The sequence below is a fragment of the Xiphophorus couchianus genome, chromosome 6, assembly GCF_001444195.1.
Source record: "Xiphophorus couchianus chromosome 6, X_couchianus-1.0, whole genome shotgun sequence".
Classification (NCBI taxonomy): Eukaryota; Metazoa; Chordata; class Actinopteri; order Cyprinodontiformes; family Poeciliidae; genus Xiphophorus; species Xiphophorus couchianus.
The window spans coordinates 23131703-23145127 of record NC_040233.1 but is presented as its reverse complement, the minus strand read 5'-3'; the positions used below and the strand labels follow the sequence as shown (position 1 = coordinate 23145127).

At 35.2% G+C, this 13425-nt stretch overlaps 1 protein-coding gene and 8 non-coding genes across 11 annotated transcripts in view; all 9 read right to left on the bottom strand.

Moving 5' to 3' along the window:
- Window positions 1–290: 290 nt before the first annotated feature.
- Window positions 291–377, bottom strand: trnar-ccu (transfer RNA arginine (anticodon CCU)). Its single transcript is given in 2 exon segments — window positions 291–326; window positions 341–377. It is a non-coding gene; the product is annotated as a tRNA-Arg (tRNA).
- A 334-nt stretch (window positions 378–711) lies between these two features.
- Window positions 712–798, bottom strand: trnar-ccu (transfer RNA arginine (anticodon CCU)). The gene is given in 2 exon segments: window positions 712–747; window positions 762–798. It is a non-coding gene; the product is annotated as a tRNA-Arg (tRNA).
- Window positions 799–927: 129 nt separating this feature from the next.
- On the bottom strand, window positions 928–1014 carry trnar-ucu (transfer RNA arginine (anticodon UCU)). The gene is given in 2 exon segments: window positions 928–963; window positions 978–1014. It is a non-coding gene; the product is annotated as a tRNA-Arg (tRNA).
- A 129-nt stretch (window positions 1015–1143) lies between these two features.
- Window positions 1144–1230, bottom strand: trnar-ucu (transfer RNA arginine (anticodon UCU)). The gene is given in 2 exon segments: window positions 1144–1179; window positions 1194–1230. It is a non-coding gene; the product is annotated as a tRNA-Arg (tRNA).
- A 126-nt stretch (window positions 1231–1356) lies between these two features.
- On the bottom strand, window positions 1357–1443 carry trnar-ccu (transfer RNA arginine (anticodon CCU)). The gene is given in 2 exon segments: window positions 1357–1392; window positions 1407–1443. It is a non-coding gene; the product is annotated as a tRNA-Arg (tRNA).
- Window positions 1444–1777: 334 nt separating this feature from the next.
- Window positions 1778–1864, bottom strand: trnar-ccu (transfer RNA arginine (anticodon CCU)). The gene is given in 2 exon segments: window positions 1778–1813; window positions 1828–1864. It is a non-coding gene; the product is annotated as a tRNA-Arg (tRNA).
- Window positions 1865–2209: 345 nt separating this feature from the next.
- Window positions 2210–2296, bottom strand: trnar-ucu (transfer RNA arginine (anticodon UCU)). Its single transcript is given in 2 exon segments — window positions 2210–2245; window positions 2260–2296. It is a non-coding gene; the product is annotated as a tRNA-Arg (tRNA).
- A 126-nt stretch (window positions 2297–2422) lies between these two features.
- Window positions 2423–2509, bottom strand: trnar-ccu (transfer RNA arginine (anticodon CCU)). Its single transcript is given in 2 exon segments — window positions 2423–2458; window positions 2473–2509. It is a non-coding gene; the product is annotated as a tRNA-Arg (tRNA).
- Window positions 2510–3939: 1430 nt separating this feature from the next.
- Window positions 3940–13425, bottom strand: part of zzz3 (zinc finger, ZZ-type containing 3) — a 30869-nt gene continuing 21383 nt past the window's right edge. For all 3 annotated transcript variants that reach the window (XM_028020356.1, XM_028020355.1, XM_028020354.1), the window contains 5 exons: window positions 13198–13293; window positions 10712–10861; window positions 8323–8457; window positions 6708–6808; window positions 3940–5266 (listed from right to left, as the gene is read on the bottom strand). In XM_028020356.1, the coding sequence (XP_027876157.1) occupies window positions 5122–5266; window positions 6708–6808; window positions 8323–8457; window positions 10712–10861; window positions 13198–13293 (627 nt within the window). In that variant the 3' untranslated portion in view covers window positions 3940–5121. The remainder of the gene's footprint in view (window positions 5267–6707; window positions 6809–8322; window positions 8458–10711; window positions 10862–13197; window positions 13294–13425) is intronic.

The window sequence follows — 13425 nt, the reverse complement described above, 5'->3', positions numbered from 1 at the left end:
TTTGGTCAGTAGAGAAATTTCCTGAAAATGTGTGCCACAGGTGAGGATTTTATTAATATGTTAGAATTGCATAAAGCAGCGACTCTAGTGGGACTCGAACCCACAATGTCTGAATCACTTCAACCTGTCCAGAAGTCCAATGCACTATCCATTGCGCCACAGAGCCCTTGTTAATGCGAGAGTTTCAATACCACTACATACTTTTTTTAATTAGGTCAGTAGAATGAATTTCTGGAAAATGTGTGCGACAGGTCAGGATTTTATTAATATGTTAGAATTGCATAATGCAACGACTCTAGTGGGACTCGAACCCACAACCTTTGAATCATTTCTTTCTGACTAGGAGTCCAATGCGCTATCCATTGCACCACAGAGCCCATGGTCATGGTAGAGTTTCAATACCACTATAGACTTTCTTTAATTTGGTCAGTAGAGAAATTTCATGAAAATGTGTGCCACAGGTGAGGATTTTATTAATATGCTAGAATTGCATAATGCATCGACTCTAGTAGGACTCGAACCCACAACCTTTGAATCACTTCAACCTGTCTAGAAGTCCAATGCACTATCCATTGCGCCACAGAGCCCATGGTCATGGTAGAGTTTCAATACCACTATAGACGTTCTTTAATTTGGTCAGTAGAATGAATTTCTGGAAAATGTGTGCGACAGGTCAGGATTTTATTAATATGTTAGAATTGCATAATGCAACGACTCTAGTGGGACTCGAACCCACAACCTTTAAATCACTTCTTTCTGACTAGGAGTCCAATGCGCTATCCATTGCGCCACAGAGCCCTTGGTCATGCTAGAGTTTCAATACTACTACAGACTTTCTTTTATTGGTTAAGAAGAACAAATAGAATTTTAGGAGCACCTGTACGACAGGTGAAGATTTTATTAATATGTTAGAATTGCATAATGTAACGACTCCAGTGGGACTCGAACCTACAACCTTTGAATCACTCCAACCTGTCTAGAAGTCCAATGCGCTATCCATTGCGCCACAGAGCCCTTGGTCATTCTAGAGTTTCAATACTACTACAGACTTTCTTTTATTAGTTAAGAAGAACAAATAGAATTTGAGGAGCACCTGTACGACAGGTGAAGATTTTATTAATATGTTAGAATTGCATAATGTAACGACTCTAGTGGGACTCGAACCCACAACCTTTGAATCACTTCAACCTGTCTAGAAGTCCAATGCGCTATCCATTGCGCCACAGAGCCCTTATTCATGGCAGATTTTCAATACTACTACAGACTTTTTTTTATTAGTTCAGAAGAACAAATAGAATTTCCGGAAGACCTGTGCGACAGGTGAGGATTTTAATATGTGATAATTGCATAATGCAACGACTCTGGTGGGACTTTAACCCACAACCTTTGAATCACTTCTTTCTGACTAGGAGTCCAATGCGCTATCCATTGCGCCACAGAGCCCATGGTCATGGTAGAGTTTCAATGCCACTATAGACTTTCTTTAATTTGGTCAGTAGAAAAATTTCATGAAAATGTGTGCCACAGGTGAGGATTTTATTAATATGCTAGAATTGCATAATGCATCGGCTCTAGTAGGACTCGAACCCACAACCTTCGAATCACTTCAACATGTCTAGAAGTCCAATGCACTACCCATTGCGCCACAGAGCCCTTGTTAATGCGAGAGTTTCAATACCACTACAGACTTTTTTAAATTAGGTCAGTAGAATGAATTTCTGGAAAATGTGTGCGACAGGTCAGGATTTTATTAATATGTTAGAATTGCATAATGCAACGACTCTAGTGGGACTCGAACCCACAACCTTTAAATCACTTCTTTCTGACTAGGAGTCCAATGCGCTATCCATTGCGCCACAGAGCCCTTGGTCATGCTAGAGTTTCAATACTACTACAGACTTTCTTTTATTGGTTAAGAAGAACAAATAGAATTTTAGGAGCACCTGTACGACAGGTGAAGATTTTATTAATATGTTAGAATTGCATAATGTAACGACTCGAGTGGGACTCGAACCTACAACCTTTGAATCACTTCAACCTGTCTAGAAGTCCAATGCGCTATCCATTGCGCCACAGAGCCCTTGGTCATTCTAGAGTTTCAATACTACTACAGACTTTCTTTTATTAGTTAAGAAGAACAAATAGAATTTGAGGAGCACCTGTACGACAGGTGAAGATTTTATTAATATGTTAGAATTGCATAATGTAACGACTCTAGTGGGACTCGAACCCACAACCTTTGAATCACTTGAACCTGTCTAGAAGTCCAATGCGCTATCCATTGCGCCACAGAGCCCTTATTCATGGCAGATTTTCAATACTACTACAGACTTTTTTTTATTAGTTCAGAAGAACAAATAGAATTTCCGGAAGACCTGTGCGACAGGTGAGGATTTTAATATGTGATAATTGCATAATGCAACGACTCTGGTGGGACTTGAACCCACAACCTTTGAATCACTTCATTCTGACTAGGAGTCCAACGCGCAATCCATTGCGCCACAGAGCCCTTGGTCATGCTAGAGTTTCAATACTACTACAGACTTTCTTTTATTAGTTAAAAAGAACAAATAGAATTTCCGGAAGACCTGTGCGACAGGTGAGGATTTTAATATGTGAGAATTGCATAATGCAATGAGTGGTGGGACTTGAACCCACAATCTTTGAATCACTTCATTCTGTCTAGAAGTCCATTGCGCCACAGAGCCCTTGTTTATGTTAGAGTTTCAATACTACTACAGACTTTCTTTAATTAGGTCAGTAGAATAAATTTAATTTCCTGAATATGTGTGCAACAGGTGAGGATTTTATTTTATGTGTGAAATGCATAACATGACAACTCTGGTGGGACTCAAACCCACAACCTTTGAATGTCCTCATCTTGTCTGGAAATCTACCCTAACATGCTTGGTACTACTGCAAAATTGGATAGAAAACAAATTTGCTATCATTTTAATGTATATTAACATTTTACTAGTTAGTAATTCAAGTCTGTTCAAAAGTACTGACTAATTTCTGTTTGAGAAATTAAACATTGTAATCCATTTCATCCAAGTATCTTCAAAGGGTCATTGTGGATAATGATGCTTTGAGCAGGAAAGAGCTCCAGTAGCAGTCAATGATGCAACAAATCTAAAGAGGCCTCTGACATATGACTGTTGCTGTATGCCTGTTATCACATGTTAACAGCTAAATATCCAGATACAGAAATGATATTCTACAGTAACATGTCTTGGATGACACAATCAGATGCAAGCAAGCACTCCTAATCCAACTCATTTGCTTTTGTAAATCTGTCTGGTCTAGATTGAAAGCTGGACATTTAGGGATTTAATGCTTCCATCTTACGATAAAGCAAAAAATATGAATAAACTTTTTCTGAGAATAAATCAAAACTAAAGTAACAGAGCTGTTACAAGAATAAAATCACTTTGTAAGACTAAAGTTGTAAAAGAACCAACTCAAAATAATACAATAAAGTCATAATGAGAATAAATGAATATTTCAAGAATAAAATCAATTTTACAAGAATTACGAGAAAAGTCCAATTTTGTTAAGAATAAAGTCATAGTATGAGAATAAAGTCAATTTTACAAGAATGGCATTTTCGAGACATCACAATATGACATATTAATATTGTGACTTCATACATATATTATTCATGATGTGAATATTATTCATATTATCTATTATACAATATGTAATAAATATCATATAATTGAATAAAGTATTTTTGTTTTATTTTTAAATAGTTATAGAACAATTAAATATTTTACTCTCATCATTTTACAACTTTATTCTTGTAGTTTTAGGACTTTCTTCTCATAACATCACTTTTTTCTTGTGATTTTATTTATTTATTTTTCTTAGCATGACCCTAACGCTCCGTCGTTGCTTTCTGTCAATCAAATAATAAAATAAAAGCCACAGACATAGAAGCATTTTTCACATACTTTTATTTCCACGGTTCTCCTCTAGCATTTTTTTTACATTATTAATTTTTTTTTTACATAAGAACAGACTGTTATACACAGATACTGAAGCAGGGGGAAAGGTGGTGAGGGAAAGAAGACAAAAAACCATACAAAATGGCATCTACTCAAGCACAACGAAATCTATGTATATAAAACTCTGTGGGTCGCAGAGGCACCAACCACTACCTCAATTATTCATGTTTTAAATAGATTAATAAAAATACAATCTTTTTAAATGGACCTTTTAAAGTGGGTGGTGAACTTAAGAGATCTAGAGGCTTACCGATGGGATTCGATAACAGGGCGATGGAGAAAATGTGGTCAGCTTTCAGGGTTTCTCCATCCGCACAAAGCGCGAGGGGAAGAAAAAAAAAAGATAAACAAGAAAAAAAAACCCATCTTTTTTGTCTGTTTTTATTTTTTAATGGCACACAGCAACTAGCGGTGGCTACTTTTCACTTTTTACCATATACTTGAACACTCAACATGATCAACAACGGCACACGATGAGGGAGGAGGAGGCAAAAGAAAAATAAAACACAGCTTTGTGTGGTTTTCAACATCATTCGCCTGCCTTCAAAGAAAAATAATGAAGTCGCTCTCCGTGTTGTAGTGTTTCCTAGTTAGTTTTAGTGAAGAGAGCAAAAGGAAACGGATGAAGGGGTGTGTGTTTGTGTGTGTGTTGGGAAACCCAGTGAGGTCTGCAGAAATGCTCCAAGTTTTCAACCTTTTTTTCCTTTTTCTTTTTTTTAAGTATTCTTCATTCTTGGGGAAACCACATGCACACGAAAACAACCACCCAAGTGTCTCCACTAGGTGGCGCTTCGCCAGACCAATCACTCAATTTTCCAGTTTGAAAGCAGCATGGAGGAGAAAACTGGAAACGTCAGGGGAGGAGCTCAGGAATGTCGTGTGCCTTCTCGCTTTTGTTTATTTGTTTTTTAAAAATACAGTTTCTGAATAACCCGGCTGAGGCGTTGCTGGGCAACCAGCATCAGAGCCGAGGTCTGCTCTAACTCTAACCCCGCCGCCCCGGCTCAGCGGTAATCTTGGGCTTACAGGATGGAGCCATGCACAGAGTAGCCTGCAGGACGTGTGGCGAGAGAGAGAGAGAGACGACTTGGAGCTAGCGGCGCCTGGGACTCTGTCATCTGTTGGCGGGGAAGTAATTAGGGTCCAGGTAGTTGTAGCCCGCGCTCTGCGGCAGGCAATAGTCCCTGTCCAGAAAGGTGTTTGGCTGATACACCGCTTCCAGGTGGTGGTCAGGTTTATGGGTCTCTGTCTTGAATAAGCTGGAAGACAAAAGATGATAGTATGAATCTAATGCTCCGTTCACACCGAATGCGATTTGAGCTGCTCTTTCACACTGTACTATGTAAAAAGAATCAAACTAATTTAAAAAAACTGTTCCCCTCCTTGCCTGTGGGGGCACTGCACCAACAGCTACAGCAGGAAACATGAAAACCTTAGAAGTTGTAGGTTTCCTCTTTTGTTTCTGGTAAAAAAAAAAAGTAAAAAATCTTACCAGGTAATTTTGGCTTAATTTCTACTGCAAATATCTTAGCGCATTTGAAATAAGACACAACTAACTTACAAGTAACCTTTCAGCAAGATATCGGAGCTTGTTTTCAGTAAATAATTCCTTAGTATTGGTGAAATTGTTCTAGTTCCACTGGCAGATTATTTCACTCCGGACATGAGAAAACGTCTTGTTATAAATTAAATGACTTAAAAAGGTCAAAACTGTCTTGTTTTTATCTTGTTTTGCTGATGTATAGCCCAGGAGATTTTTGTAAATGAGATTTTTAATATCAATGAGTTTTTCATTTCCTGGTTAAATAAAAGTTACAACAATTTTTTAAGACATGTTTATTTTTCTGCTTGATTAACAAGAAAGTTGACTAATTCTTCTACAACTTGTAAATATTTGTCACTTTTCAACAGCAAATCAAAAGTAAATCCAGTAGATCCAAAACAAATTGACGGGTTGTATTTCTGCAGGATCTTTCAAGCGGTGCTGCATTTAATATAAATACTACCAAAATAAGTAAGGTAAAATAAATAAAATAAAAATACCAAACAAAAATAACATAAATAATATAAATTAAAAAATATTCTGAAACAATAAAAGACAAAATTAATTATCTAGAAAAAAATATGTTACAATTAAATAAAACAATCTAAATGCCATAGAATAAATAGATATTGACATATCTTAGAGTGGACAATATTAAGGCTTTTATACAATGCAGTCACATTTCCATATGAGAGTTTTAGGAAAATTAAATGCTAAACTTAGGGTGAGTGCTCCTTAAATATTTGGACTGTTTGACAGATTATCATTAAATTCTGTGTAAGGAAACAGCATTTTGCAACTGTTCAACTACTTCTTAAAAAATAACCGTTTGATGACTAAAACATTTTATTTTTTTAATTTCCTTTTAGTTTTTTTATAGACGTTCTTCAAAAATATAAATAGAATATAAATAAAGAAAATATATTTTCTTAACTCAGTTTTTTAAGCTTTTCTTGCAACTCTGTAGTTAATCTGATACACAAAAATGTAACGTTTTCCAAATTGTTAACTGTGTGCTGTCTTTTATTACTTTATATTTTTGTGTTTTTATGATGTAAAGCACTTTGAATTGCCTTGTTGCTGAAATGTGCTATACAAATAAACTGACAAGAACCCAGAATCCTCTCTGGGGTATATTTAGCTAAAAAGGTTCTCACCAGTCTGAGCAGTTGGAGCAGAAATCGACCGAGTTTTCTGGAGGACAGTCCTGACAGTGCCAACGGACCCCCTGGATGGGGTCCATGCCGCACACGTCACACTGCACAGCACGAGACAAAAAAGATGCAAAACCATCAGGATGAAACCAACCACAGCTTAACAAAATTCCCCCTAACATGCGTTACTCACACAAACATTTTGTCCCTTTTCCCCACTTTATCTAAAGCCAAAAATCCTCTATCTTAAATACGTTGTTTCAATTTATAAAAATAATAAAAAGAAACATTTATTTTATAATAAAGGACCAGTTCTTTAGATTTCCATTTACAGTTTTTGATGTAAAATGGAGTTGATTCAACTCGATATTTTTAAGTGTGTTAATTTCTAATAAGTGTGCAAAAGTCTCCCTTCTGTGTTTCCTGCTAACAATTCAAGTAATTTTGAAAAGCAGCCATTTTCTGTTGTGTTTTGAGACTAGACTATTCTGCATACGAGTCCATAATCAGTAGAGTTTGTTAAGCGATTAGTAATGCACCAGTTTTCCTCCCAATGCAAATCAAAAGCTGTGTATTTGCCGTCGTCTGCTTATTTTGTTAATTATCGAGTTAGCTGCTCCTCCTTTTGCATTATTTATATCATTCTGCCTTAAAAACTCTGCACATAGTGAAACATTTTGGAGTTAAACTAAATTATAAACATTATAAGACTCCATTTTACATCAGTCCCAAAGCAAAGGCGTTCAAGAGACCAAAATTTGTAATCAAAAGTCACAAATTTACCACAAACAGGTTCGGATGTTTCATGTTTCCTCTGCATTACTTCACATATGTTTATGAAAGAACTACTAACTGCAGATGTTAGTAAGCTGAATATTCTGCTCTGCTGCAGAATTTATGCTTGAAAATGTCTCGTATAAAAACATAATCTGGATTTTTTCCCCCCTATTGATCTGCAGCAAGTGCACATATTTTTGGGAGGTTTTCAACATCTGCCTTAAAAGTTAATCACACTCCTTGAAAAATATGTGCTATTTATTAATATAAATAGTCGCCAATGTGAGAAAAATACCTCAGAAATTAATCTCAGAAATGTTCTGGGAAAAAACAGGGAAATTTCTGAGGTTTCAAAAGTTACAAATGTTCAACTTACGAAAATTTCTTCAGTGTCAAAAGTTGATTTTCCAGTTAAAAAATTTCCACATCTTTTTCTAGAAAATTTCTGAGATTAATGTAAAAATGTCTACGTTTTTTTCTAGAAATATTTCAACTTTCAAAGCTCAGAAACTTTCATATTTTTTTCTAGAAAATTTCTGAGATTGATCTCAAAATTTCTTAGTTTTTTGGCAGAAATTTGCTCCTTTTTACCCCATCTAGAATTGCCCTAATACGCCATCATAAATAAGTCTTCAAACATATCAGATTTTACAACCATCTGATATTTTCTTCCCCCTAATTTTCAACTTATGCAATTTCTGTAGGTTTATTACAAAAAATCCTAATAAAACTCACGCAGTTTTGTGTTTAAAATGTGACAAAATGTGGAAGAGTGCCAGGCAGTGCCGGCACGCTGTGCAGCATGCAGCAGGAAGTTGTTGTGTGTGCAGAAATGCGTCACCTTGTAACCCATGTGCTGCACCCCGGCGTTATCCTCTCGAATCTCCTGGAGTTTCTGTTTTTTCAATCTCTTCAGCTGTAAAAGCTCTTTGTACTCTTGTAGGTTCCTCAGCTCCACAGGAACGCTCTCCTCATCCTGAGATTGTTGATGTAAACAAAACAAAAATAAGAGCTGGGTGGAGTCGGAGCTGGTAAAGCACAAACAAAAGATCTCCAGATGACAGAAACCGCAGTAGGACGGTTATGTTCTCCTCGTTTTTTCTACAGTAAGTATTGACGGCTCTGATTTTTGCTGGACATGAGCAACATAAATAGGAGCAGATATTTTTATTGTTAAGGCAGCAGAGCTGCGTCACGCACAGATTGTCCTTGAGCCAAAGGTAAACAAAGAAAATGTTTACGATGAGATGGTTTGGCCTGAATAAGCATCAGGCAAGTATGAGTATTGGACAAAAGGTTTGTATTTTTGGAAATAATAAGACTAAAGTAAGATAATGTATTGATATAGTACATTTTCAGGAACAAAGCAGTTCAAAGTGCTTGTATCTTTTCCACAATATTATGACAATAAGGTCACATTAGTAGAATAAAGACATAATATTACCAGAAGAAAGTGATAAAAAATTTTTTAATGAGGCTTCAATACAGTTAAAATAAAAAAATATTTAGTATCTTAATAATTTGATGTTGATGTGTTAAAAGATGAAGTATTTTCTTATTTGTAAAACTTTTACCAAAGCATAACTTCACAAGATGCTCAACATTTCTAATTTTCCTTTATTATTTTTTATGTACAACTTCTCATAAAATTACTACTTAATTTTCCTAATATTACGACTTTTGATTATATCATTTCTACTTTGATGATATTATAAGTTTATTCTTGGACTATAATGACTTTTTTTTGTATCGTTAAGACTTTATACTTAAAATTACTACTTTATTCTGGTAAAATTATGACTTTATTCTTGTATTATTACAACTTTATTTAGATAATTATGAGTTTATAATAACCTAAAAATAAGGTAATTATACAACAAAAAGTTGTATTTTTTTGTTATTGTTACGACTTTATTCTGATATTATTTATTCTCGTGATATGCAGAATTTTTTTCTGTTGTTACGAGTTTATTTTCATTACGTATTGAGTTTATTCTCGTATTATTTCAACTTAATTGTCATACAACTATTCTGGTAATATTACGGCTTTATTATCATAATACTACAACTTTATTCTAATAATATTACGACTTAATTCTGTTATAATATAACTTTATTCTGGCAATAATATTACTTGCTTCTTGTACAACTTTTTTTCTTGTAATATTACAAATTTATTGTCATTATATTACGAATTTATTGTCATAATATTACAACTTTTTTCAGGTAATGTTATGTCTTTACTCTGGTAATATTATGGCTTTCTTCTGGTAGTATTTTGACTTCTTTTATGACTTTTTTCTCACAATATTTTGATTTTGCTCTTGTAGTTTAATGTTTTTTTCTTCACCTGGCCCTAATACTCTGTTGTAGACAAAATCCAATCTTTATTATTATTCCTTGCAGATCTCTGCTGCCACCATATCTGCCTTTAATATGAAATAATTCCCTTCTTTAACATGGGGATGGGAGAAAACCATCTGTGTTACCAGCAGGCCTTGGGGAACCAGTTTTTCTTAAAGGTTAGAGCCATCAAAGGGCCAGAGGAAATGTCAGAGCTTTGATAACATCGAGCATCAGGAGCCATGTAGTTCAAACAGAGGAGAAACGCAGAGCTGGCTCAGCTTCCCTGCACTGCTCTCGGTTATTTTCAACAGTAAAAAGAGTCGTGATTGGAAGCAAAATGAGAAAGAATCGAATGTTTCACTGATTGCAATGGTGTCAAAGTGGAGAAAGCATAAGGAAGTGGAAGAAAATTGATGCAATTTCGCTCAATTTTAAATTGATCTGCAAGAAAAAGAAAGGTTCCAGGGCTCCAAAAGCATGGAAACTGACTTTTTACCCTTTTCTTGGAGATATTTTTAACATTTTAAAGAGATATTATCCCCATAATAAAATATGTATTTCTTGAGAAAGTAGGAAAGATCAAAGTGTGTTTGCAGATGACATTTAAAGCTATTTAATTAGTTTCAATCAAATAATCTTAGAGAATTTTGATCCTTTGGGTCACCATTTGATTCAATATCAAATATTGATTTAAATACTAATAAATAGCATACAAGTAGTTAATTGGAGTACCTATTAATATTTTATGTATTATTTTATTGCTTTTTCCTGCCATATGGTGGTATACGCTACGTACGCCAGTCTACACACATCCATTTTTAAACTAAAATATCGGAATATAAAACGACAGTCAATAACTCCTTAAGAAAGTTGCTCTGACTGACCGAATCGTCAGCAGAAGGGTCCTGCACGCTGTGGTAAAACGCTGCGCGCTCGTCCTCATCCTCCATGTAGACTGGAGGCTCGTAGGAGGTCAGGAAGGTGGACGGCCGGTACAGATGCTTGTTTAGGTGATGCTGTCTCTTACTGGAGGCCTGCAGGAAAACCAGAGACGGTTACAAACAAAGGAAAACTTTCTGAGCCTCAGCAAAACACGCTCGCTTTCACGCACTGCAGTGTTTTGCCTTTGACAGGGATCGATAGTGATGAGTCAAAATGAGGGGATAGCAAAATTAAAACACAGTATAATCATCAGGTTTCTGGATGATAAGCAAAGAAATTTCATTTAATTGAATTTAATTTAACTTCCCTTTGGGATTAATAAAGTTTTTTGAATTTGAATTTGAAACCAGCTGACCAAATGTCCTGGAATTCAGCTTGGGTTGCTAGGTAGCGGGCAGGGCCTCTCTGGGGTTGCTAGGTAACGGTGTAGCAGCAGTGACATTCCGGAAGTTCTTGAGTTTTCTGTCATTTTCAAGACACAATATACATTAACTTAATGCCAAAATCGACTGGGGTTTTTATTTTTAAGCAATAAATTTTAGAAGCAGCAGAAATTTTGTTATTTTTGTATAATACTTCCCTTTGAGCTTAGAAAACAAGCTGTTGTACAAACAAATCTGGAAATTACAATATTATACAGACCTAACTGAAAGACTGAAAGTAAATCACTCTGTTAAACAAGATTTGGCTTTAATTTCTAATATTTTATTTTACAATTTTATACATAGATGAACAAACGTTTGATTTTTTTTAAAATTTACAGTTAAATTTAGCTCAGTCAGACTAACACTCTATATTGCCAGTCAAAGATTCTACAAACCAAAGTTTGCATGTTAAATGTTAATAGTTTATAACAGTTAGCGTCAAGAGGGAAAAAATGGCTCTGGTATCCAAATAGGAAGCTTTAAGAAAACCCTTTAATATCTATAACTTTTAAGCTCAAACTTAAATACATATATTTAAGTTATAGACTTGTGTTTAAGGTAACCAGTGTGTTTACAAAAGTGAGTAAATTCTTGCCACAGATTTAGTTAACATGCAGGCAAATGCACTGAGAACATTGCATGCTGTATCCCAAGACAAAATATGATTAAAAAAGTCTTAAATTCCAACTGTTATTGTATAAATTTAAAAAAATGTACAGCCTCATCAAGTTGAATAGCTTTATGCACCTTTGAACAGGTATTTCAGTCCAAGACAATTGGATTACATTTCTCTATTGCTCTGCATTTTTTTGTTTTACATCAGAAACAGAATATTTTAAATAAACCCAACAAAAAACCTCATTTTCAGGAGTATTTGGGGTTTTAAAATCTTATTTAAAAACAGCCATTTCAAGGGAATTTCCTTTTTAAACTGATCTATAATCCCTTACATGTGACAAATAGGCCCATCACCATAGTATGAGACATCCCATATCATGATGCTTACGCCACTGTGCTTCACTGAGTTCTGGGGCTTGAATTCATTGTTTGAGGGTTGAAAATTTTGCTTTCATCTGTGCAGAAACTGTTACTCCATTTCTAAGGATGCACTGAAATAACAACATCTGGTATTTATATTATAGTTTATGGCAAATCACCAATATTTACATAGTCTTGTTATTTAGTTGTGAGCACAACTGCAAGTGGAAAACGGATTTTCTTTCATTGGATTAGCTGCTGTATTTCCTCAGATTAATTCAAAGTTGGACCTCCGTTAATGCCCCGGGATTTTCCTCCACAGCAGATTGAACCGATTATAAATTAACTCTCAAAAAAAGCCCTTCAAAGATAAAGAGGGTTTCCATTCAAATAAATGTAATAATTAAAGGCATCCTCTCTATTCATCTGTATTTACTGCATGACTTACTTTAAAAATGTGGGAAAATGTTTTGAAAAAATGTGCTTAAAATTACCACAACACAGAAAATGTCCAAAATAAAGAGAAATCACAGACTGAGAAAATCTTTCTAGTGTGAAAAAAAGTTAAGAAAAATGTTAAATGCTGGACAAACATGTTTGCTATCTCCTACTCTGTTTAGTTTTACAGTTTTCTGCTTTGTTTTTCCTATTTACATACATAATTATAAGTTAGGATTAGTGTGTCAGATAATAAAATAGGTTCATCAGATTGTTTGGACACAGATTGATCAGGTTTTATTGATCTTGTGCCCAAACCCATAAAAATTGCACCCTGAACTGAGAAGGATTCAGTCTTCCTGCATTGTTAGAACATTTATAGCAAATGAAGGCAGCAAAAATGCTTACTTAGATAAAAAGAGAAAACAAAATAAAAGCAAATGAAAATAGGAGGAAAGAAACACTGGAAATTAGAAAACAAAGAGTTGGGCTCCCAGCCAGTACAATTGAATACATTTCTTAGCTTTTATTTGAATATCAGTGTTACTTTATATAGTTGAAGGGTTTGGCAGATGAGTGGCAGTTACCTTTTTAGTGTACATGCAGAGGTTGGGGGTTCTTCCAGGCACAGGGATACCAGCTTTTGTCAGTTTGATGAAATACTTTTGAACCCTGCTGGCGACCTGGGATGTTTCAGGAGGAAATCTGATTCATTAATCACTTCCAGCAGAGGAACAGCTGCTTGAAATAACGGAGCTCAAACACCTGCAGGTATCAGCAGCTCCGCCTATTAACAAGTTTCACCCTAGGACTTG